This window comes from Nyctereutes procyonoides, unplaced genomic scaffold (assembly GCF_905146905.1).
Source record: "Nyctereutes procyonoides isolate TBG_1078 unplaced genomic scaffold, NYPRO_anot_genome, whole genome shotgun sequence".
Classification (NCBI taxonomy): domain Eukaryota; kingdom Metazoa; phylum Chordata; class Mammalia; order Carnivora; family Canidae; genus Nyctereutes; species Nyctereutes procyonoides.
The window spans coordinates 16,585,851-16,611,002 of NW_026575052.1; the positions used below are offsets into that span (position 1 = coordinate 16,585,851).

The 25,152-nt window shown below is 48.8% G+C and overlaps 2 protein-coding genes across 4 annotated transcripts in view; both read left to right on the plus strand.

Moving 5' to 3' along the window:
* KPNA6 (karyopherin subunit alpha 6) overlaps positions 1–5,651 on the plus strand; it is a 54,613-nt gene extending 48,962 nt beyond the window's left edge. For both annotated transcript variants that reach the window (XM_055332193.1, XM_055332194.1), the window contains one exon: positions 425–5,651. In XM_055332193.1, the coding sequence (XP_055188168.1) occupies positions 425–612 (188 nt within the window). In that variant the 3' untranslated portion in view covers positions 613–5,651. The remainder of the gene's footprint in view (positions 1–424) is intronic.
* A 2,855-nt stretch (positions 5,652–8,506) lies between these two features.
* TXLNA (taxilin alpha) lies at positions 8,507–23,509 on the plus strand. Of its 2 annotated transcripts, XM_055332431.1 has the most exons (11): positions 8,507–8,634; positions 9,176–9,385; positions 10,023–10,361; positions 11,976–12,067; positions 14,385–14,555; positions 16,329–16,523; positions 17,171–17,290; positions 17,508–17,582; positions 18,084–18,176; positions 18,587–18,682; positions 20,020–23,509. In XM_055332431.1, exons 2-11 carry the CDS (start codon positions 9,208–9,210, stop codon positions 20,344–20,346), a joined length of 1,686 nt encoding a protein of 561 aa, XP_055188406.1. In that variant the 5' UTR covers positions 8,507–8,634; positions 9,176–9,207; the 3' UTR covers positions 20,347–23,509. The 2 variants fall into 2 exon arrangements, with proteins under 2 accessions (XP_055188406.1, XP_055188407.1); XM_055332432.1 differs by lacking the exon at positions 8,507–8,634 and having other exon boundaries at positions 8,839–9,385.
* Positions 23,510–25,152: the final 1,643 nt, after the last annotated feature.

Sequence of the window (25,152 nt, forward strand, 5' to 3'; positions counted from 1 at the left end):
TTTGATAGGATCTGCCCAGTAAGTAGGCATGGCACAGATGCAAAAATAGAGCTCCAGAATTGGTGAGAGAATCAGGTACTGGAAGGTATGTTTTTAGCTTAGATTCTCACAAATTCCAGTAAGATTGCTCATCACTCATCTCTGAGAGCTTCAAAGCTAATGATTTGCCCAGGCCACACAATAGTTAAAAAGCAGAACCAGGACTACAACTTCTGACATTTTGGTCTTTTCCCTTTGGGGTTATGTAGTTTTAGGAAAAGATTTCTCTCCTCTTTCGGATCAAAGAGAGATCTGATCATATTACTTAGATTGATAAACATCAACATACTTCGGGTAAGTAAGGAAAAACAGATAAATGTTTCATGGCTCCAGAGAAGAACAATCACAGTTTACTCTTGGGTCTCCTTCCTTCTTGCCACCATAGGCTTGGATAAAATTGAGTTTCTCCAGAGCCATGAGAATCAGGAAATCTACCAGAAGGCCTTCGACCTCATTGAGCACTACTTTGGTGTAGAAGATGATGATAGCAGCCTGGCTCCCCAAGTGGATGAGACACAACAGCAGTTCATCTTCCAGCAGCCTGAGGCCCCCATGGAGGGCTTCCAGCTATAATGTCTGCCTCCGGGGAGGGGAGGGGATGGGAAGCACCACCAACCAGCGGAAAAGCAGCCCTCTGGTGGGCGGGAAGCCAGCCCCCCCATCATCAGCCACCACACACCTCTGCTGCCCTGGAAACTGTGCTCTTGACCTGCTCCGCCCCCTTCCCTGGAGGGAGCACCCTCTGGACAGACAGAACCATCTGAGGCTCACATTGGGGTTTTGTGACAAGAAGGGGACGTGTTGGGTTTTTCTTCCTCACACTATATTTTGGCTGCACATGTGTCTTTAACCCAGGAGCCCAGGGGTAGACAAAGGAGGACTGAGGTAATCAATTTTGCACCTTTTTTATTTTTATTTTTATTTTTTTTCTTTAGTGGTGACTTCCTTCCCTTTTATCTTCCTTCATCCTTCCCAGTTCTCTGCCCTGATCTGTGTAACTCTTATCTTGGGTACTTGAGCAGATGGAATATTCCAGAGGTGGGGGGGCGAGGGGTGGGGAGAAATTCAAAACAAAGTGTTCTTGCTCTGACAGAATATTAATCTTGTATGCTTGGATTGAGTTATTTAATTTTTTTTCTTTTGCACATTTTTCTTGTATTAAGATTGCTCTTTCCAAGAGCTATGAGTTCCTGGTTTTAGGAATCCCAGCTGCCAGCATGGTCTGGGACTAGAGGCTGGGGGCGGGGGTCACCATGAGACAAAGGCCCCTTCCTCCCTCTAACCCCTTCCCAGACCTCTTTAATTTGGGAGATCTCCTTCCCTCCAGGGGCAAGTACACCAGTGGGAGTGGAGGGGAGGAGCATAGGCCTTCAGATGGGGCTTCCCATATGTCGCTACTGATCCCATGTTTCCTAACCACCTTCCAATGGTGCGACCCAACTTCATTTGTTTACTTGAAAATTCCCCTCAGAGTTGAATGAACCTCTGAGGTAGCTGTATTTTCTCCTAAGCATGAGACGGGGGGCTGTAATCCTTCCTCTCTCCTGAGGAGAAAGTCCTTGCTCTGGTGACCCATAAGTTGTAGAGGAGGTGGAGTGAGAGTGTCATTTATTGGGATAGCCAGGGATCCCTGCGTTTGGCCTTTCTTCTTCCTCTTCCATAGTTGGATCATGTATATTTTACTTCCAAAGGAGAGAATGTCAAAAAGTTCTGTATTTTTTTATATTCTATATATTAGGTAGGTCAATCTTAATTGGTCTCAAGAGGAAGAACTGTCTGTAATTTCTGTAAGTAGGATACTGTGAGGAAGACCAAAAAGAGATGGGGAAACTCCTTCGCTCAGGGAGCCTGAGCTTGGTTCTTTTCCTCTCTGCTTAGGTTCTGGGCCACCACCTGGGACCAACCCTTAGCTCCGGAACCTTTATGTAGCAGGTCAGCCTGGTCTGATTGTCCCCATACCTAAAGGGAGCGAGGATGGCCCCAGGGCCCAGTGAAGTCTACCACTCTAGTCCTTATTGCTAAGCATCCTGCTTATATCAGGAAACCCAGAAAGCAGTCTGCCTTCTCAGATTAAGTCTCAAAGGGCCTGTCAACATAAGGTATCACCTATGGCTGCCTCTCCAATTATCATAGTAACTTAGCAGCCTCAGGACTTTTGTGAGAGTTATTAGTATCTTTCCTGTTTGTGATCCTTGGGTCTGGTTTGGGTTTTTCTCTTCCTTGTGACAGTTACAATTCTAATGCCTTTTCTCTTTGAGTAAAGCTAGTGCGATGCCTCAGTGGCTTGCCTATGCTTCAGTGGATTATATAATAAAGTCCAGTTGTTAGGAAGAGGGGTGGAGAAAGCTGCTGGCTAAGTGTAGACCAACTGTGGAGCTGTGGGCACAATCTACTCTGCCCCTGCTTTCCCCCTGTGGTCAGTCAGGTGCCTGCCCTACGCTGTAGTTTCCCTTCCCCAGAGGCAGTGCTACTCTTGCTCCTGGTTCCTGCATATCCCTTCTGGCTCAGGTTAAATCCCTACCCCTCTGCTTCTAGTTCTAAAGTTCAGGTGCTCATTGATCATTGGTCTTGACTCTGCCCTCTTGTAGTATTGAGATCCAACTCCAGAATCATTTGCTGAGGAAGGTGGTTTGGGGCTTGCGGTTATCCCTGAAGTGTTACACCAGTGCTGTAACCTAGTAAGTCAGATGCTGTTCTTTAGCTTAGGAATGATGACTACCAACCCACAAACAGGCAAAGGGCAGGACCTCTATCACTTGGCCCACTGGTTCCATTACAAAACTTCCCCCTACAGTTCAAAAAAGAGCCACCTGCCCCACCCCCTTGTCCTTATCCAAAGGGCAAAGCACTTTAATAGGACCTATTTTGTACATCTCAAGCAATAGTTGAGTCCCTGTCAGTGGGGCCAGATTTTTATTGTGAGACATACACACCTTTCTGTTCCCAGCAACTCCTCTAAAATCTTGCACTTCAGATCTGGAGCCTATACCAGATGGAAGACTTTTTTTTTTATTATTTTTATTTTTTTTTTATTGTCTCGCTGCTGCTTAGAGCCAGTTTTCTCCAAGGACCTCCAAAAGCTGAAGTCTCCCAGGGTGCAACATGAGGACAGATTTCTCATCAGATAAAGTGGCCTCTAGGAGCTTTCCTTTGTTGGTGTCTTCCTCAGACCATATTTTCCCATTATATTCTTGCACTCCCCCTTTCTGTCAGCAGGTGAGGTTCTTCCAAGCCCACAGGGGCAATAACATCATCTTCAGTGTCTCCTCTCCTTTGGTCCTCTTGGAAAACAAAACATTATTTCTGTAGCCCAGCCTTGACAACCAGTCTTAGTGGGCAGCCCCCATCTGGACTTCAGACCCTGGCTTCAGTGAAGTCAAAGGCTGCTTCTGGGAGATTTCTGAATGGATGTTGTAGGGATGAAGGGGCTCCACAGCCTGTTTTAGGGAGTAGCATGAAAAGACATGTTTTTGGAATCTTCATATGTTGGCACATGGCTGGTATATCTATTTTAAGATCTCTGCTGGAGGTGGAGTATCTAGGTGTGGATTAGGGGATAAGGAGCCCTTTTCTTAGCTAAAGGGTTCAAAGACTGAACAGTGCCAGCACTTCTTTATCACCAGCCCCCATAGTTAAACACCCCCACCACCCCACCACCATCCCCTGCTGCCAACATCTTCTCATATTAATAAAGTCTCTGGTCTTCATAGTCTGCCCTCAATTCTGAGCTATCCCCAGGTGACTGCCTGGCCTTGGTATTGAGTACAAGCTTGTATTGAGTACAAGCTTCTGGTAGAACCCACATGGGTTCCATTTGGAGCTGGCCAGCCTGGTTATTTGGGTCAGTGCATACAAATGACCTTCTGAGGAGCAGGCATTGATGACCTCAGCTTTCGGGGACCCTTGCTGTTTCCTTCTCCCCTTACCTAGAACCCTTATATCCACTCCTTCTACTCTTTGCCCTGGAAGCCACTTTCCAAGAGCCCTATTTTTTTGGAGCTAAACTGCACAGATTATAGCTGCTACTGTACTTGATCAAAGAGCAAAAAGCTCTCAGGCACACTTTCTATTTCTCTCAAGTCACACTAGTTTAAAATGAAAACTGTCTAGCAGAATGAACTGGATTTCCATGTTCTCATGTCTACCTGTTTCCCTCTACACCCTAGAGCCACTTGTTTCTAGCAAACTAGAAGGAAAGGAGATAAACACCTAACACTACTTCCCTCCTCTTCCCCGAGGCTCACTCAGCTTGGTATCCATCATTTTGGATTCCTCAGTTAATTCATCTGTGAGCCCAGATTCCGGATTTTCAGTTGAAGGAGGGAACTGTAGAAAGAATGGGCTGGCTAGAGGCCTCCCTGGCAGGCTGAGGAAAGGTGTGAGGCTCAGTATGTTGAACCATAGGAAGTGCTCATAGCTAGTAGCAACGTCTTCCCGGTAAGACTGTCCTAGAAGTGAGCAAGTGTGAGACTGAGAAATTTCTCAGAGTAGGTTTCTTCCACAGCCGTTTAGGATTGCACATTTTAGACCAATCTTGTCCAGTATTTTTTGTGTCTTAACTTTTGAATTCTTTTGTTAAGCCAACAAGCTGAGAATTTGGCCCTGCGGGGATCCAAGTGGTAGGCACTAGCTGCTCTTTGGCCAAGGCCTTCATAAATGATTCAGTCAACCCACTGTCTACCCCCTAGCCCCACTCCCACTTTAAGACCATGACAAGGGAAGAATTTGAAGTCAATACCAATCAAGTCTGAACTAAAGCTGTTTTTCCTCTGAGAGGGCATTTTGCATCGGGCCTGGGGTATGTGCAGAACCAAAACTGGGTGTGGGAGGCAACATTAAATTTTGGTCCCAGAACACCCAGGAAAAAGGTTTATGTAGTATTTCATAAAGGTCTCCAGTGGATTTGGGCCTACCTCGCTATTTTTGGGCCAGTCTGACTGCTGATGCCCATGTTAGCACATACCTGAACCCCTTTCCTAATGTTAGCCCTGCTACCCTGTGTAGGTTAAATTTTCAGCTCCTGGGTTTGGGGAGAGAAAACTGCTGTGCAGTGGGGCTGGTGGAAGTCAAAGCTCAGATCCTGAGACTGGCTGGGAACTTCTTGACTCATGATGTCATTAAAGAGTCCACCTCTACAAGAACCTTCAGGCTGTGGAGTTAGGTATTATCTTTCTTAACTAACTTCTATGAGAACTGCCTTTGACTGAACCACTAAAGAGCAAAGGACGGATGGGGGTTGGGTATGAGGTCCCATCCACCTAGGACAGATGATGCCCTTCAAAAACAGCTTGGGTTCCCAGCTAAAGACCCTAGAGAGGTGAATCGAAATGTTTTCCTCATTGGTTTATTCTTTCAAAATTCATTTGCTTTTAGTTTTCTAAGAACTATAAACTCTGGCTGCTTTCCATGTTCTCAGGGCCCCTGGGTAGACAGACAAAGCTTGATGATTTCAGAGCAGACATAGGCCAAGAAACCGTGGCATTGAGTGTGCTGAGTCCAGACAAATGATATTTATATACACATCCAAATTTGAAGAGAAAATGTATTTCTTTAGGTTTCAAACACTGTACTAGATATAAAGCAAAAATAAAAACCTGTTGCAATGTTCTAAATCGTCTTCTTGGAATCATCCTAAACTGAGTTTTTTGGTGAGGATAGGGTGTTTAAACATGTGGCCCAACAGTGGAATTAGGATTGCAGCAGCCTACTCCTGCAGTAAAGAATTTTTTTAGGATTTTATTTGAGAGAGAACACAAGCTGGGGGAAAGTGAACAAGCAGACTTCCCTGCTGAGCACGGAGCCTGCCACCACCTGGCAGATCCCAGGACCCTGAGATCATGACCTAAGGCAGATGCTTAACATACTTGAGCCACCCAGGTGCCCCAAGAATTTTTTTTAATCGCCTTTATTGAAATACAATTGATACAGTAAATGGCACATATTTAAAATATACAATTTGATAAGTTTTGACATACACACCCATGAAACCATCATCACAATCAAGATGGTAAACATATCTATCACCTCCAGAAGTTTCCATATGCCCCTTTGGAATCCCCTTGCATGCCCGACTCCCAGCAAACACTGATCTTTTCTGTCACAATAGTGTGCATTTTCTAGAGTTTCTCTACAGGATTTTGATCACATTTAATCAGTTCCACTTACAGCCCTTTGAGCCACTGAGGTCATGCAAACTATTCCCATTTAGGTCAGTTCCTAGGGCAAGATTAGGCTAGGACAAGACCTAGCCATAAAGCTGATTTAACCTAAAAGGATTTTGGTTGTCTGATAGTGTGTTTAATTCATTGCCAACATTTTTATTTTTTAAGATTTATTTACTCAGGCAGAGACATAGGCAGAGGGAGAAGCAGGCTCCATGCAGGGAGCCCAACGTGGGACTGGATCCGGGGACTCGAGGATCATGCCCTGGGATTAAGGCGGTGCTAAACTGCTGAGCCACCCTGGCTGTCCAATTGCCAACATTTTTAAACGATCTATCTTGAAAATTTTCTGGCACTACTAGATCTGAGTTTCTGCTTAAAAACAATCTGCAAGAGCTCTCTATTTTACCACAATCCCCAGCGTTCCCAGTGGTCTCCCCAACTGACCCAACTTTCCTTTTATATAGCAAAGGAGAAAATAACCTTTAACCCATGTTTCTCGAATTTTCTTATTCCTTGCCTGCCTATTTTAATCAGCTTTATTGAAATACATTTTTACCCACCTGTCCTCTGTAGGCCGCTGTTGATCCTTCTAGCTACACCATTCTACCCCCTGGCCCCACAGATACCTTGTTCTTACTATCTTTAGAACATCTTCTTCCCATTGGGAAGCCATCAAGGCCTGATTATGTGTAACCTCAAGAGATTTCCAACATGTTTTTTCTGGAAATAATCAGGGCCTTCGAAAGACCTGGATTCCAAGCATTTCTGGCTTGAGTTCCACCTTTATACTATATCATATTGCCTCTCAATGTTAGTTGATAAACAGCAGGCTAAGGGATGGGGAAGAGCACTGCCCATAAGTCTAACTGGGGAAAATATTGAACATCTTTAAGAGCCACCAAACTGTTCAATTTGCATGATTTCATTCTCTGTCTTCACTGCCCCAGACTGATGCTAGGCTTTAGGAATACAATTTAGCCAAGAGTTCTTGTAATGTTCATTGACTTGTAAGCACATAATTTGAACATCTCATTACAAATATTAAAGAGCTCTATCCAAAAAAAAAAAAAAGGCTCTATCCAGACCTAGAGAGCTGGGACAGACTACAGAGCACTGGGAAGGCTCTGAAATGAAATGACCTTTGTGCTAGACCTCAAAATACTAGTTTTGCCAGAAGGGCATTTTGGAAACTGGACTAGCACCTGCAAAAAACTTGGAAATCCTGGAAATAGAGTATAGTGGGAGCAAAAAAGGCAAAGGGCATGGACAGAACTGACTGGAAACAAAAGCCAAACCATTTACACATTAAATCCCAGGCACAGGGGTTGGTAGCTTTTATTCCATTATCTATAGACAGCTGAATATAGAACTGTGATCTCACATTTAGAGAAAGTTTGGGTTTTTCCCCTTGAGCCCATGGCAATTCCGATTTTGTCTGTAGAGGATGGGCCAGTCAGAGAAAAGGTTCAGGAATTGGCTGAGGCCAAAGTTCTTGCAGAGCCCTGTCAACCCCTTCCAGAGGAGGACTCAAGCTGGTAACGCAGAGTTGGGGCGGGTGGGGGGAATAATTCCACCAAATTACCTTGACTCATCCTTTGAGAAAGTGCCATGGTGAATTTCTTCTGGGTACGAGTCAGGGTAATCCAGGAGGTAAAACGGAAGACTTTCTGATTTTGAATCCCTACTCACTACTCAATAGCGAAGGGACAAGTTATTTAACTTTTGCCTTACTGTCCTCAGATGCAAATGGGAATAAAAAATAGTACTGAGCTTAGTAAATAGGCGGATTAAGCTAGTAGGTGGGAAAGCACACTGTAAGCAAAGAACTACTACTGTTATGAAAAGTTTTCATTTGAATACGGAAAATGAGGCCTGGGAAAGAAAAGAATGGCCCCTCACACAGCGAATTCGCGATGAGGTTAGAACTGGAATACAGGTCTTGATTCCCGGCCCAATGCTCTATCCCCTGTCATCAGAGTTCCTAGTCATAGATGTTCACAGCAGAGGGTTGAGGCTGGTAGGGGCGTGCGGGAAAGAACGGCCAGGCACAGGGCTCTGGACCTGAATCATAAATTCTGCACGACAGGAACCAGGCGGATTCCAGTATTCGTGCAGAATGACTAGCTCCTTTCAGACCTCCTGGGTATCCGCCTCCCAGGACTGAAGTCCTTTCTATTGCATCTTGGGAGTTGGGGGTCAGCCGCGGTGCATGAAGGGACATGTAGTCCTTTCCCTCCCCCTCCGCCTTCCCAACTCACCCGCCTCAAAGGCCGCCTCAGGCTGCCTTCGCTTCATCTTTCCCAGCAAGCCCCGCGAGAGCGCCGGCTATTGATTGGCTGTGGCAGGAGCAGGCGGCTTGGCCGGCAGCGGTTACCCAGGGTTTCCGGTGCGAGGCCAGAGCGGGCGAAGCCGTCAGGAGGTCGGCAGTGAGGTGCGTGTTGCGGAGGTTTGGGGGGAACAAGGCGACCAGAAGGTCGGTGGCCCTGAACACTCTCGGTCGGTGGGGGGAATCACGCCGATTCCGCGCGAGGCAGTGGGCTGGGGCGGGGGGCAGGGCTGGTCCTGTGCGCATGCGCGGACGGGAGGCGCGCGGGGCGTGGGTGGCTGCGCGCGGGGGGGCCCACGTGGGGCTTGGGGGCCGGAGGAGGGATGGGAATCGAGCGTCCCGCCACGTCAGTCTCCGGCCCTGAGCCTATCCCGCGCTCGGCCTGTGGTAAGGGGGCTGTGTAGTGCCGGGAAGCGGCTTCGAGAAAAAGGAGGCCTCGCCTGCCGCGCCTCTGAAGCGGCGCCCCGAAAACCTGCCTGGGCGCTCCGTGCTCCTCCGACTGGCCAGAGAGAGAACCGTTGGCTCCCTCTGGTGAGGGACGGCCAGTGTGTTCTAAGAAGCTTTGTGCACCCGGGATTGGGATTTCGGATCCAGGCTGTGAAGAATTTTGAAGTCTGGAATATAGCGAGTGTGCTTGTTTCTATAGGATCTGTTTCCAGCCTAGCATTGCAAACCACAATGAAGAACCAAGACAAAAAGAACGGGGCTGCCAAGCAGTCGGGCAACACTTCCAACCCAAAAAACAACCCGGGGCAAGTGGAAGTAGGACCAGAGGGAACCCAGGGGCGCCCCAGCCAGCCGGCTCCTCCGACAGAAGCTGAAGGTTCCTCCAGCCAGGCTCCAGGGAAGACTGAGGGTGTGTGCCATTTCTGCTTTCCAGCGGGCAGGGGGAGGAGTTTGTGGTGCGCCAGGATAGCTTCTGGAGTTCCAGGCCTAGGCCACTGTTTACCCAGGAAGGAGGAAATGTAGAATGAGAGGAGGACTGGGCCACCTGCAGATCCCTCTTTCCACAGGGTGTTGATAGAGCCGCCCACTCAAAGCACAGGAGCAGAACTCTTAAGAGAAGGCTCTGACAGGGTTAAGTCAGGTGGCTCTCAGATGAGACACCCAACCAGCCAGCCCGGCTTAGAAATGCTGCATTCACCAGCGGGTAACTACTCTTCATGTTGGAGGCTTTCTTAGAACTTTTTTAATAGCAAGAAATGATTTTTGCAGGGAGGGGAAGGGGAGGGACTAGATGTTGAGCTCCAGGTACATGCCATCCCTATATGCTGGATGCTTTATTTCCTTGATTCCTTTCACATCTATAACAGACATGATTGGGCAATAGTGGGAAATAATCTTATCATTTTATAGGTAAATAAACTAAGGCTTAAAGAAAGTAGGCAACATTTAGCCCAAACCAGTAAGTTTGGGCCTGAAAAATCCCAGCAAATGGAATTACCATCTTGTTTCTCATTTCTCATTCTGCCGCTCATCTTGCCCTGCCACAGGAGCACAAGCCAAAACTGCTCAGTCCGGGGCCCTCCGTGATGTCTCTGAGGAGCTGAGCCGCCAGTTGGAAGACATCCTGAGTACATACTGTGTGGACAACAATCAGGGGGGCCCAGGTGAGGATGGGGCACAGGGTGAGCCTGCTGAACCCGAAGATGCAGACAAGTCCCGGACCTATGCTTCAAGGAATGGGGAGCCTGAGCCAGAGACCCCAGTAGTCAATGGTGAGAAGGAGACCTCCAAGGGGGAGCCGGGCACAGATGAGATCCGGACCAGTGATGAGGTTGGAGACCGAGATCACCGAAGGCCACAGGAGAAGAAGAAAGCCAAGGGTCTGGGTGAGCAGAGGGCAGCTACTGGTGAGGTGGGGATGTTTGGGCTAACTGCTTTCCCAGGATTCAGAGAAAATTACTTTCTGGAGCACCAAGTCACATTAGTTTGATCCAAGCAAGGGGTGTGGACCGTAGAACAGAGGGGTGTAGGTGGGATCCTGTGTCAGCCAGCACTATCTCTAACCTGCTCTGTAAACTTGGGCAAGACCTTTCTCCTTTCTGTTCCTTAGTTTTCGTTTCTCTACAGTAAGATTTGGACTAGCCCAGGGTTGAAAACTCAAATAAGCCAAGTTAGACAGGGGACCCTAGGAGGACAAGACATTGCCTATTCATCCAAAGGGGTGATTGCCGTCTGGTCCCACCATGCTGATAGCATATAATACTACAGGCTAAGTGTAGCCAGCCTTTTTTTTTTTCCCCTCGTTCTTTTTTCTCCTTTTTTCCCCTTTGTTATTATGCAGTTAAGTGAAATCTCTGGATTTTTAACAATTGGCGACTGAAAAAAAAAAAAAACAATTGACAACTAATATGCTGGGAGCCAAACAAAACTCATGTGTGGGTTGGATTTGGCCTATGTGCTAGTGCTTTGCAGTCTTCACACTGATCTTTCGAGCCTCTTGGGTTTGACACTTCAGGAGCCTGGTGCTGTGCTATGTACAGGAGCCCTCCAGGGAGACAGAAGGAAGCCCCTTTGACTGAAGCACAGTGAGAGAAAGTTATTGGGGGCAGGGGACTAGTGTGTATGTTAAAGAATCAGAGTTAGGTTTAAAAAAAAAAAAAACAGAGGTGATATTATACCTGTGTCTTAGTCCTTAATTCCCCACCCTCTACTTGTCATCCTAATGGAAAGGGTTTTTTTGTTTGTTTTTGGTTTTATTTTGTTTTGTTTTTTAAGATTTTATTTATTTACTCATGAGAAACACAGAGAGAGAGGCAGAGGGAGAAGCAGGCACCATGCAGGGAGCCTGATGCAGGACTCGATCCAGGGGACTCCAGGATCACTCCCTGAGCCAAAGGCAGACGCTCAGCTGCTGAGCTGCTAAGCCACCCAGACATCCCTGTTGTTTCTTAATCTTGGGATCACATATCGGAAGATATATTTGTTTAAAAGTTCACTGTTTAGGAGGGAACAAATAAAGTTCACTCTTTGGCTACCACTGTTGACAAAAGTTTAGTAGTTACTGAGGAAACCTATTCCTTTTTGCCTCCTTCCTCTTTCGAAAGGGCTTTCCTTTCATTGACACAGTAGCACTTAAATTGGCCATTGGACGTCTTTTTTTCCTCCTGCTATTAGAGCAGGCAGGTTTTTTCTCCCACTCTCAGTGTTCACCATGGAGTCTCCACATAGGCTTAGTTATTAGTCTATTAAGCATTTATTGAGCATGTCGTCTGAGATGGGCACCAAAGACAATATGGAGCAGCACTGGGGCCACAGTAATAGGCTGAGTTCAGTTGGTGGCAACCCTCATGAACCACACGGTCTAATGGGATGGCAGCCAGGTCAACAAACAGTATCAAATATGATAATGTAGGGCTGCCTCAAGGCCTGAGAGTGTGGGCCAAGGCCTGGGGAAATCCCCAGAGAAGGGGGTACATGATTTTGATCCCTGTGCTTTGCAGGGAAGGAGATCACGTTGCTGATGCAGACATTGAACACCCTGAGCACCCCAGAGGAGAAGCTGGCAGCTCTGTGCAAGAAGTATGCTGAACTGGTCAGTTCTCCCCCTTCTTCTTGCATCTGCCCTGCCTTGGAAAGTCAGCAGGCCACCTGGCATGGGGTTGAGGGTGCCGGGGCAGGTGGGTGGCTTAATTCCTATTCAGCCTCTCTCTGAGCCTTTTCTCCATCTGTTAAGTGGAGAGTCAAGTCCCAGCTGGCCCCTTCCAGGTTGACTGTAAGAAGAAACCCTTCATATTACAGTGGTAAAACCATAGCTCCTGGCCCCAGTCCCACATACTATGTCATCTCACACCCGTGTGCCTCAGTGTGCATTTCCCCAAAATACAGAAATGCACAGTGCCATCCTCACACTTAAAACTAGCACTGATGTGATACTCTAATATGCATATTTCCCCATTTGTTTAAAATGTCAGTTTGATCAAATCAGGGTCTACAGGAGATCATCTAATACTTTAGGTCCTTACAACTTTTTTTCCTTTTATTCCAAAATAGTCTTCATTTACTGCCAACCTTTTTCTCATGACATTGATTTACTGCAGATCAATCGCCCTGTGCCTCACTTCTTCGCTTTTGTGGTGACATTTAACTTCTTCCTTTACCTCCTTAGTTCCTGTAGATATAGGGGAAGTTAACTCTAGAAGCTTGATCCAATCCAAGTTCAACTATTTTGACAAGAACTCTACATAAGTGGTACTCTGTATAGAAAGTCTGTTCCTCCCACTTTTGGTGATGGAAGATTGTCCACTGAGTTCAGGTGGGGCCAGCCAGGTTCCTCCCTTGTCAGGTTGCCATCAGAATTTGTATAAATGGATTCATCCACTATGGGTCATTTCCTAACTACTTGTTTTTAAATTCTTTCACTCCATTCACATTTATTAGCTAGAATTCTCTAAGAAGTTTTTCTCATTTGTAAAATTGGGAAAAATCACACCTGCCTTATGGGGTTGCTATAATGATTAAATAAAGGACAGGATATGAAAAAGATACCACCCCTTCAGAATGAGCCATCCAGGGAAGGATTGATGAAGAGAGCAGGAGCTGAATGATGTTCTCAAGTAGAGGAGCTAAGGGCCAGAGCATTAGGAGAGGGCTGGCTGTGGTGGGAACCACCACTGGATCCTGGTAACCAGAGGAAAAGGCCGGTGCGGGTGGATGGGCATAGGTGGAGCTTATGCCCCTATGCCTCTGGTTGCTTCCATTCTCAGGGAAATGAGAAAGATATTTTTTGCTGGGCCAAAGGAGAGTTGAGAAGGAGGAGGATGAAATAGTTCTCTGGAAGAGGAGTGTGACTAACATAAGGAATATGGTTAGGCCGCATGGCAGACGAGGGTCTTCCTCAAATGGGTAGTTAGGAATTAAAAGTGAGGTTCTTCAAGCAGGGCTGCTTCAGTGCCTGTGCAGAGGAATCAGAGGTTGGGATATCAGGGTTGGGGTTTTGATAGGAAAAGGGGGCAAGAGAGTTGGGTGTAAGAAATCTAAGACAAGCATAAGATAAGAAGGTCAGTGATTAAAGACACATTCAAGGAAAGTGAAAGGATAGTTGGGTCACTGGGTTGGAGGTCCAGTATGGTAGACTTTCTGGGACCACAAATTTTGGATGGAATGAGCTAGAATGGTAGGGGATAGTGGTCCGCCCTGGGATGAGATAATGGAGGGGTGTGTGCTTCTGGGTAATGACAAAATCTGGATCTGATGTCCAGGACAGTAACCATTAGCCAACTGAAATGTGGCTAGTCTAGATTTGGATGTGCTCTTAAGTGTAAGATACAACTTGGGTTTCAAACACCTAAGGAAAGGGGAAGAAAAAATGACAATGTTCAATGACTTGAACAGTTGTCATTACATAATTGAGTTGCACTGTATCAGCGTTGACTAGGCTCATGGGAGGGTAGCTGATGTGGGGAAAAGACAGGGTCTGAGAAGGTTAAGATCTGTCCATAATGAAAAAGCCAAAATGATAACAGCAGTCATGTTGAGTGAAGTGGCGCTAAGTTTCAGAGCAGTGAAGAGGGGGTGAGGGGGGTCTATTGAATACAAGGAGGGGTGGTAAGGGGTGTCATCTGAGGACCTGAGTGTCACAGAGGTTGAAGGAATGTAATGGTCTGAGAATCTTGAGAACTTCATCTCTAGAGTTAGAGTGGGGAGAGGCTGGGGTCTGCAGCCTCTGCCTCCCTGCTTGTCGTAAGTGCCTGTTTCTGTATACTGGAGATGGAGCCCTTGGGTTTATCGGAGAAGTACATTAAGCACCCACACAGTGTCCAGCCAGAACTGTTAACAACTGGAGTCTGGAGAGGGCCAGGGTCCCTTGGGAAAAGCCCAACAAGGCACTTACTTGCCTTCCTGCTCCACAGCTGGAGGAGCATCGGAACTCCCAGAAGCAGATGAAGCTGCTGCAGAAGAAGCAGAGCCAGCTGGTGCAGGAGAAGGACCACCTGCGTGGGGAGCACAGCAAGGCTGTCCTGGCCCGCAGTAAGCTAGAAAGCCTGTGCCGGGAGCTCCAACGCCACAACCGCTCCCTCAAGGTGGGCTGGCCCCTACGACTCTGGTTCCCTTGACTTCTACTTTTCCTTGGTGGGCTTTCCCCTTAAAAAGTAGCACGGAGGGGGGGATCCCTGGGTGGCGCAGCGGTTTGGCGCCTGCCTTTGGCCCAGGGCGCGATCCTGGAGTCCCAGGATCGAGTCCCGCATCGGGCTCCTGGCATGAAGCCTGCTTCTCCCTCTGCCTGTGTCTTTGCCTCTCTCTTTCTTTCTCTGCCTATCATAAATAAATAAATAAATAAAAATCTTTTAAAAAAAAAAAAAAAAACGGGATTTTGGCAGAGAAATTGATTTCCCCAGTAACACCCTGCCTTAGGGATAGCTGCCTGTAACCACTTGACCTGTCCCTGTGTCAGGTATGGTGAGGGAGCCCAGGAGGCAGGTTTTTGATATTGTTTAGTTCACTGGCAGTCTGCAGGTAAGTCAGGTTCCAGCGCTGGTGGGCAGCTCCTCTCCCAGACTTAAGCAGTCTGAAATGCTGGGTCTTTTTTCTTTGTCCTGCTTCTCCTCAGGCTCCTGAGGCAGGGTCCGTCTGGTAAAGCCCAGTCACTGCTGTGACCTCTGGGTGGTTTTTGTATATGTATCCTTTATATATTTGTTACAAATTTGGGTCAGTGAATATGGTGTTTTCCAGCTTGTTTTGTTCATTTTTAGTTTGTCTTTGACAACATTTTTACTGTAATATAAACTTGATATGAGAGAAGATTCAGAAGTGACAAAAGTATGAGATTCAAAGGTGACAGTTGCTCACCCTCCTCAGCCCCAGTGTCCAGGAGAAACCACTGGGAAGTACACCTACTTACCCATAAGTTTAAGTACAGCCTTCAGACTTCCTGCATCCATATGTAATTTTCTATAGGGTTCTTTAAATGGAGAGGTCATGTGTATTGTTTCATATCCTGTTCTGTCCTCTCACTTAACATGTATAGCTCACTTTTCCTCTCATTTTTTTTTTGAGGCTGTCTCATTCTTTTTTTTTTTTTTTCCCCTGAGATTTTACCTATTTATTCATGAGAGAGACAGAGAGAGAGGTAGTGATATAGGCATAGGGAGAAGCAGGCTCCTTGTGGGGAGCCCGATGGGGGACTCGATCCCAGGACCCTGGGATCATGACTTGAGCCAAAGGCAGACCAGTCATTCTTTTCAATAGCATTGTTGTATGCGTATTCTGTATTTTGTCAGTGCGCTAGTTAAGGAATTGCTGAGTTGTTTCTAAGTTTACAGTACTTCATACACAGAGCTACAGTGAAAGTTCTTGTTATATATATTCTTGGCTAAGTGTATCTAGTTTGTCCATAGGATAAACCTCAGAAGTGAAAGATCTAGGTCAAAGAGCATGCACGTTATAAGTTTTAATAGATTTTGCCAGATTACCTCCCCACCAATATTGTCCTCGTGCCTAATTCTGCACAATCTTGCCAACCCTGGGAACTACTAAATTTTAACTAGTTGGTGAGAAGTGAGAAATGAAAGCACAAAAACAAGACTGCTTAGCCTGAGTCTGGAAGAATGGACTTCAGGAGACCTAGATTGCTCTAGAATGACACTTAGGTGTATGCCTGCATTCTTCTAGGGACAGAATATCTCCCTTGCTGTCACCTGATAGAAGGGTAGAGGGGTCCCCTGGGAGCCCCCATTGGCATGGCATCTTGGAGCCTGGCTGGTGCTGCTCACTGAGAGTAGAGAGGGTTGTGGGTACAGAGCATTGTGGGCTGGGGAAGAGCAACTGATGGAGCCAGGGCTGACTTCTCTGCCCAGGAAGAAGGCGTGCAGCGGGCCCGGGAGGAAGAGGAGAAGCGCAAGGAGGTGACCTCCCACTTCCAGGTGACGCTGAATGACATTCAGCTGCAGATGGAGCAGCACAACGAGCGCAACTCCAAGCTGCGCCAGGAGAACATGGAGTTGGCTGAGAGGCTCAAGAAGCTGATCGAGCAGTACGAGCTGCGGGAGGAGGTAAGGAGTCCCAAGCAGCCAACACCCGCCTCCAGGCCACCTTTCCTTTCCTATCTAGAACACAAGTGTGTCCCCATGTACCTTTTCTCAACCACTCTGACCTTTGAAGTCCCACTGAGTTCCGTTGCCTCCTCCTCATTCCTGCTCTCACCTGCCCCCGGCTCCTGGGGCTCCTCCAACATTTAGGACTGCCACTCCCTGAAATTTGCACATCTAGTCTTGGTCTATAGGTGGGGAGATCTTTGCCAATGGGGCTAAGCGGTTGTGTTGGTGGAGGTGTCGTTTTTGTCCTTTCTTCCCATTTACAAGGGAGTCGGGCTACAAAAGTGAGGGTTGTTAGCCCAGCGGAGTGATCTCTTGGGGCTGGAGGTTTGAGTGTATTTATTACTTGGCTTCCTGGGAGCTGATCTCATCCCTGTGCACACCTAGGACTGACTGGAGAGAAACAAGGTGAGGTTGGGAAGTAGACCTTCCAGGGATTTGGGGCCCATGTGCTATGGAACATGTGGGAGTCCAGCGTGTCACAGTGAGATGGGAGGCTGGGCAGGGTACCCTGGTGTCTGCAGATGGGACATCCACGCAGCCCACTGGGCCTCCCGAGAAAGAGAGCTGCTGACAGGTGGCCCTCCTACCATGCCTTCCTGCAGCATATCGACAAGGTCTTCAAACACAAGGACCTGCAGCAGCAGCTGGTGGACGCCAAACTCCAGCAGGCCCAGGAGATGCTGAAGGAGGCAGAGGAGAGGCACCAACGAGAAAAGGACTTTGTGAGGCTCGGGCCCTGTACAGGGGAGTCTGGAAGGCGGGGTGGATTCTGGCTCAGCTCAGAGTCATGTTTGTAAGGGAAAGTTGCTGCCTGGCCAGGCCAGGACGCAGCTTGCTCAGGGAGCAGGACACTTTGTGGATACTGGAGTATATGGCTAAAAAAGACCAGACAGCCCCTAAGGGTTTCTGACAAGATCTGGGGTCCTATCTTGAAAATAGCTCCTCAAAGAGGCAGTGGAGTCCCAGAGGATGTGTGAGCTGATGAAGCAGCAGGAGACCCACCTGAAGCAGCAGGTGAGACAGTGTGTCCTGATCCTGTGCCTCTGAGGTCACCTTACTGGGCCCCCATCCTAGGGGAGGGAAATGGGACCCTCATTCTAGGACCACCTTGACTGCTGTGTGACCTTGCTGAGCCTTTGTTCTGTCTGGACCCGCCCAGCACCTATGGTGACCAGGTGGCTAGGTGAGCTTGAAGGACTTTGTTCCTAGTTGGAAGTGTTGTGCAGCTTTTGAGGAGGCAGGGACAGAATGGTTGTTCTTAATTACATAAATTGTACTTAATTTCGAAGAGAAGTTTGAAAACAAACATAGAGGCAAAATATAAGTCACCCCAAATCCTACTTTCTAAGCTTAACATTTTGGATTCTGTTCTTTCAAATAGCTTTTTTGCTTTAAAGAAAAATGGTATCTCGATAGAATTGTTGGGTCAGAGGTCCAAGGATAGGTCTGACTGCATTAACCAGAAGTGCATTCTAGAGAAGTGTAATCTTATCTCTGGGCTTCTTTCTCTCCCAGCTTGCCCTATACACAGAGAAGTTTGAGGAATTCCAGAACACTCTTTCCAAAAGCAGTGAGGTGTTCACCACATTCAAACAGGAGATGGAAAAGGTAACTGTGTCCAGCCTGAGTGTGGCTACAGGGGCACCCTGGGCCTGCCTTCAGGAAGCCCCCAACCCCTGGGGTTCCTTCTGGGGAGCTATTCACAGTAATGGTATGATTGATACCAGGGATGGGCTGTACGGAGGAAGGGGTCAGAGCCTTTCCCCGCCTCTCAAGGAAGCATCACTGATATGTGCATCCTCCAGGTTGTCCTGGAGAAGAGGGGCAGCCTTGTCACGTGGTGGTGGTGGTGGTGGTAGTGGCGGTAGTGGCGGCAGTGGGGGGCGACATTTACCTTGAGATGTCTTCAGGTGGCACAGGAGGCACAGATGGCTTGCTGTAACATGTTGCCCACCTTGGAGACACAGATGGACAGTCTGGCCCCCTGACTATTTTCTTCTATCTGTCCCATAACTCAGATGACTAAGAAGATCAAGAAGCTAGAGAAAGAAACCACCATGTACCGGTCCCGTTGGGAGAGCAGCAACAAGGCCCTGCTTGAGATGGCTGAGGAGGTGGGCCGAGTGTGCTCTGCAGCTAGGGGGGGTAGGGGGGTGCAGTTTTTGAGTGTTGGGCCCTTTCCTATACGTTCTGCAAGTAAGTCATGCAGCTGGCATGAGGTGGAACTGGGACTCATAAGTCCATCTGCCCAAGTCCAAAAGCACTGCCAGTGGTCACCCTGTGGGAGATGATGAGCCCAGTGGTAGATCTGCAGTAGAAGCAAAGAGAACAAATGGTAGGTAGAAGTACAGGAACCGAAAAACCAAGGGGTACCAGTGATGGGCACAGTTTATATGCAGGGTGGCTCAGCTAATTTGATTTCGTGGTTTGAGATGCAGAAGGGAACTAATTAGTGTATGCCAGACCCTCCTGAATGTTTTAGGTGATGCCAATTCATTGAACCTTCTCAAGATCTATGAGGTTAATGTTAGTAGTTTTTTTGTTTCTGGTTTTTTTGTTTGTTTTTTTTTGTTGTTGTTGTTTTTTTTAAAAGATTTATTTATCTAGGGGCACCTCGGTAGCTCAGTTGGTAAAGCATCTGACTTCAACTCAGGTCATAAGCTCAGGGTCCTGGGATCACTCTGATTTGAGCTCCCTGCTGAGCAGGGAATCTGCTTATCTCTCTGCCCTTTCCCCCTCACTCGTGCACATGGGCATGTGCACACACACACTTTTTGTCTCTCTTTTTTTTTTTTTTTTTTTAAGATTTTATTTATGAGGGAGAAGCAGGCTCCATGCAGGGAGCCTGATGTGGGACTCGATCCCAGGTCACCAGGATCAGGCCCTGGGCTGAAGGCGGCGCTAAACCGCTGAGCCACCCAGGGATCCCCTCTCTGATCTTTAAAAAAAAAAAAAAAAAAAGATTTATTTATTTGAGAGAAAGAAAGCATGCACCTAGGTGCATATATAGGCGGGGGAGATGAAAGAATCTCAGGCAGGCTCCTTGCTGAGCACAGAGCCTGACATGGGGCTTGATCTCGAAACCCTGAGATCATGACCTGAGCCGAAATCAAGAATCGGGTGCTTAACCAACTGAGCCAACCAGGCACCCCCGTAGTCCTTTTTAACAGATAAGGAAATAGGCTCCAGAAGCCAAGCCTTACTTTGCCAGTGTCACCTGATGGATAAATGGAGAAATATGTTGTCTTCAAGTCGTGCTGCTTCTCTGCACCACACGGTCCCCTACCAACAGCCAGGTCTTGGCATATGCCAGGGCTATTTTCCTAGGAAGGGGCAGGGTTTTGATGCTGGCCTGCTCACAGTATCATTCAAGTGTGAATGTTTTCTATCAAGTGACTCTGTTGGGTGGGGGATTAATGGCATGGCACTAAGGCCCGGTTTCTCTCCCCAGAAAACACTCCGGGACAAAGAGCTAGAGGGCCTACAGGTAAAAATCCAGCGGCTAGAGAAGCTGTGCCGGGCACTGCAGACAGAACGCAATGACCTGAACAAAAGGGTGCAGGACCTGAGTGCTGGTGGCCAGGGCTCCATCACTGATGGTGGCCCTGAGCGAAGACCAGAGGCTGCAGCTGCCTCCAAGGAGCAGGGTTGTGAGGGTCCTGGGGCCCAGTCACCTGGCTCCCCAAGGGTCACAGAAGCTCCTTACTGCCCTGGAGCACCAAGCACAGAAGCACCTGGCCAAGCAGGGCCCCAGGAGCCCACCTCCACCACCGCCTAGGAAACCTGGCACAGGGGGCGTGCTGGGAAGGGAGCAAGCAGCCCAGCCAGGCCTGGCCCATGCAAGGCTCCCACCGCTAAGCAGTCCAGTGCTGAGGCCCAGGGTGCTTTAACCTGGCTGACATCTGACACTTGGCAGTTTTGGATTTTGTGGGTCAGTTTTACTTACATATGGCATATGTGCAAGGCCTCATACATTTCTATCTGTAAGTGTAAAATGGGCTTGCACTGGAGGTGGGGGTGTGTACGCATGAAGTCACTGGCTCTTCTGTGAGCTGAAGAGTCTTAAAGAAGAGCTGCCATCTGTAGCTGCTGTCACAGTGGGCTGGCAGGACAAGTGACTTGAACATTCCCCTGCCTGATTTGAGGCTCAGAGCTCAGACCCCCCCCCTCCCCCTTCCTGCCCTTCAGGGCTCGTGACAAGTGGCACACACTCAGGCCTTGACTTTGTTTCCCTTGTTAACAGGGCTTGGGCAGCTCTGGCTCTCGTAGCTACCCTGGAAGCTCCTTTGCTTCTCATAACCTGGAGAAGGGGGTCCCTGGGCAGAGCCTGCAGAGCTGGGGATCCACCTGCTGTCCTGCTTTGGACAGGGGATCTGGAGAAAGTTGCTATGGGCTGGTACACTGTTAGGAGCCCTCAGGTGGTGCCAGGACCAGGCCAGCGATGCTTCTCAGTAGCCTTATCATTCACAGGTGCCTCTCTAGCCTGCACAAATGATTGACAAGAGATCACCCAAAGGATGCTTTCTGAAGGTTTCTGGGTTTTTTTTTTTGTTTGTTTTTTTTGTTTTGCACATGACAGTGTGTGTATGGATCTGAGGAAGGAGGTGGGGTGCTGGTGCAGTTGGCCTCCAGTGCCCCCCACCCTCACCACCCCACCTGGTATCTTTGCCATGTTGGTGCTGAGCTTTTCTGTTCGGTGAAATCAGATTGTGGTTAGGAGGAAGGGAAGGGTATCTGATGGTTTTGCCACAACCTTGCCTATGTGTTTGAATCCTGGGAAGCCACTGCTGATGCCCATCACCACTGTCTCCATGCAGCAGTTGCTGGGCCCTGTGCCCAACTGCCCCCTTGGCATTTAGGAGTCTGTGTCTGCTTCTGACCCCACCCTTCATGTGCGATCCTTGAGATTTGCCCTGGTTCCATTGCCTAAGGAATAAGCTGAAGGATGTCCTCCTTGACATCCCACCCAGTGCCTGTGTGGAAGCCCCTGGCTCTTGTGTGACAGCTGAGGAATAGACTTGGCAATTGATGAGCCTTAGAAGTCCACAGAACGACTGCAGGTATTTGGGTCTGGTGTCCCCCCTCCCTGCAACCCCCAGCCCTTGCTACTCTGGACTGGAAGTTCTGCTGGTTGCACACTTGCTAGGGTATTAACCAGTCTGTATCGAGCAATTTTCTGGAACAACAGAATGAGGCGCAGACTGGGAAGCTGGGCTCTGGTGGGCTCATACTGTAGCCCACCTCTACCCAGCCCTTGCTTCAGTGTAGCTGAGGGAGCTGTGGGCCAAGAGGCACAGGATGGTGCAGTTTTGTTTCTTGCTGAATTTCCTTGAAGCTAGTTCATTATTCTGCAGGTCCCTTCATCTTCAACAACCAGCCCACTCTCCATGCTTTTTTCTTCAATCCCTCACATAAATAGGTTCACTCAGTGCTCGTGAAATTGTGTTATGACTTAGACCAGAGATGGCAAATGAATGGCGCCCCATGTTTCCTCTGCCCCCAGGGCAGGTACCACTAATTAGCCTCCGAGTGTTTCCCACTGATTTCTGGTATATCCGTTTCTCAAGATTCCCCCAGCAGCCAGTAGAAGTGTTGAGACCTGTTTGCCATCGCTGGCTGAGCTACTGCTCTCCCGTGGAGACGTGTTTCCTAAGATCTTTCCCTCTGAGATGCCTGTATCTGGAATGGTCCCTGGGTCGGTCTGTTCCTTTCCTGATGCGGCTGTCCCCCACCTCCAATCCCTGTATCCGGCTGAGACACGAGAACTGCCAACCCCATACAGGGTTTGCTGGGCTCTGGAAGTGCAGGGAAGAGCCAGAAGCTTCTGCCTGCCCCAAGTAAAGAGCAAGAGGCCTGCAGTAGCCCATGTGATTGCCTCATTTGCTTCAGCTACCTCGTAGAGCCCAAGGGGATTGAAGGGGAAGGCTGTCCCCCCCAGTGTGGGGGATCGTGGCTATGCAGCCCAGCTGCCCTCAGAGACCCAGTCCAGCCATTGTGGGATTGTGGGGCTACAGTGAGCAGGGTGGCCCCAGCCAGTCTTCCCAGGTCCAAAATCCAGGCCCTGGGTGACTAGAACCTTTGCTCTCAGCTCCAGCTGAGTCTAGGCATCCAGGCCAGGCTATAGGAGGATCCCATTCTCCCTCTTCTTTCCGTTGACCAAATCACACTAATCACTACAGCTGCTCTGCTTGTTCTGCTTTCCAAAGTCAACCCAGGTACCTGGGTGCCGCCCTCACCAGGCAGGAGCCTGGGCCAGGTGCAGGAGAGGTGGCCTATCTGAAGGCCAGTGCCTTCCTCACCAGGGCAGGTCCCATGCACGTGACCTCAGTTTTAGGACCAAGAGCTGTGTTGGATTCTTAGATTGCTAGCTTTTCCTCCAGGGGACCATTGCCGGTGAGGCTCACAGCCGAGAGCCCTGGCCCTGCTGAGAGTAATTTGTATTCCGGACCTTGTCCAGCTGAGAGCCTTGTACACCAGATTCTAGAGAGGTATCGGCAGCACTTTTTGTTTTCCATGAGGTTTTTGGACCATGGGCTGAGCTCAGGCACTTTCTGTAAGAGAATGTTGTCCGTAAAGATGGTTGGTTTGCTTTCACTCCTCCACTCCCATCACAGCGGCCCTCCTGAGGGCTGACCAAGAGGCCAGTGGAACTGCCCTGGTGGCTGTGGGGGAGGGCCAAAGCCTGCTGAGCTGATTGTCCAGCTGCTGCTCCAGCCCTCCCACCTTAGCACAGAGGTGGTCACCCCGGGGACAGCCAGGCACCTGCCTGGGGGAGGGGTGCGCCTTCTGTCCCTGTCACTGCTTCCCATATGGCCCTACCTGGCCACCTGGATTGGTTTTAAAGCTGTGCTGATAGCCTTTTTTGTCTCCTTTTGGTATTCACAACAGCCAGGGACATGATTTTGATGTATTTTAAACCACATTAAAAATAAAGAGTCTGTTGCCTTACTTGTTTCTCTCCTAATCTTTGTGGTCATTTGGTGCTTCTGGATCCATCTAGGCATCACTGACGTGTCTGGATCTGCTGCAGAGCCCTTGGCTGTGCCCTGTGGTGCATCTTCCAGAGTGCTGCCTGCCTGCCAAGAGCCACCACAGGCAAATTCATTTGAGCTGCCTGAATAGAGCCCTTGGCAAAGTTGGCATGATGTTCATATACATAGAAGCATCAGATTTCTTTCATTCAATGAAAAATTGTCCCTGCCCCATGAAGGGCTAGGCTAGTGATGAAGATACTTTTTTTTCTTTTTTTCAGTAATCTCTATATCCAACGTGGGGCTTGAACTCCCAACACCTAGATCAAAGATCACATGCTCTACTGACTGAGCCAACCTGCTCCCTGGAGAAAGATGCTTTTTTTTCCTTCTAATACTTTTATTTGAGAGAGCACATGCAGGGGGAGCTCCCGAGGGAGGAGAAGCAGGCTCTCCGCTGAGCAGGGGCCCTGACAGGGGGCACCATCCCAGGACCCTGGGATCATGACCTGAGCCAAAGGCAGATGCTTAACTGACCGAGCTACCCAGGTGCCCCAGAAAGTTCCCTTAAAGACAAAGTTGGTGGTGCCATGGAGCACAAAGGAAGCTCCTGTCCCCTTCAGCAAGAAGCTAGGGGTGGACACCTGGAAAGGCCTTATGACCCAAAGGGCAAGTAGAAGTTTGAGAACTCGATTTAGTAGTGAAGTAGTTCACCTCGAGATGCAGGTGCACAGGAGGGCAACGGGAAGAGGTTATCGAGAACCTGTGTGCCAGGTTAGGGGATTTGGAGTAGATCCAGAGGACACGGGGAACCACTGAAGGTGCTAAGTTGACCATTGGGAAGATCCATGAGGAAGGCATAAGGTAAGGAGACCAGAGACCTATGCATAGGCCAATTTGGGCATAGCCCAAATCAGATGGCTGGACAGTCACTGCTGTTCAGGGCTGTCTGCTGTGGGCAGCATCCTCTGGCATTGGCCTACCTCTGAATTCCTTGGATTTTGTACGTTCCCTAAGAGCACTTTTGCATGCAGTTCTGAAGAATGGGTTGGTTTCTTAAATACTCCTCACCCAACCAAGCCCAGGTACAAAAGCTGGGGCTCCTGCCCAAGCACCCTATTCTCTCTGGAGGCTGGGTTGGCCTGGCATGCCCAACAAATGGCCGAGACAAGTAAAGGCCCCTTCCCTCCAGGCCTCCACAATGCCTTCCTCATGGAAGAAGGGGAAGAAAGTCCCCTCAGAGCTTCTGCCCCCTCTAATCAAGCTCCAAACAGTTTGATACTTCTCTGTGCTGGCCACATGGCTGTAGTCAAAGATCCTTTGGAAGGAGTCAGGAGAAGCTGCCCCAACTCTTGAAGCCCCCAAGCCAAGCATCTCTGAGAACAGCTTCACCCTAGAGCCCTAGGGCTGCTCCCGGGCCTGCCACCACTTTTCTGGAGGAGCCCTGGAGCCCCTCTCACAGCTGGAGGAGAACAACTTCCCAACTGTTCTCTCTGCCTTTGCAGACCCCTCCCTCCAACCTCTGGTTATTGAAAAAGTCCCGAATTAATGTCTCCCCTTCTGGAACCATCTAGGTGTTGGAAGCATGTGGGCAAGTCCTTGTGTGGATGCCT

Bases quoted from the DNA above. Each gene is read 5' to 3' on its own strand.
- TXLNA (XM_055332431.1), top strand. From the start codon at position 9,208: ATGAAGAACCAAGACAAAAAGAACGGGGCTGCCAAGCAGTCGGGCAAC. The intron at 9,386-10,022 runs GTGTGTGCCATT...GCCCTGCCACAG, and splicing joins GGCTCCAGGGAAGACTGAGG to GAGCACAAGCCAAAACTGCT. The intron at 10,362-11,975 runs GTGAGCAGAGGG...TGTGCTTTGCAG, and splicing joins GAAGAAAGCCAAGGGTCTGG to GGAAGGAGATCACGTTGCTG.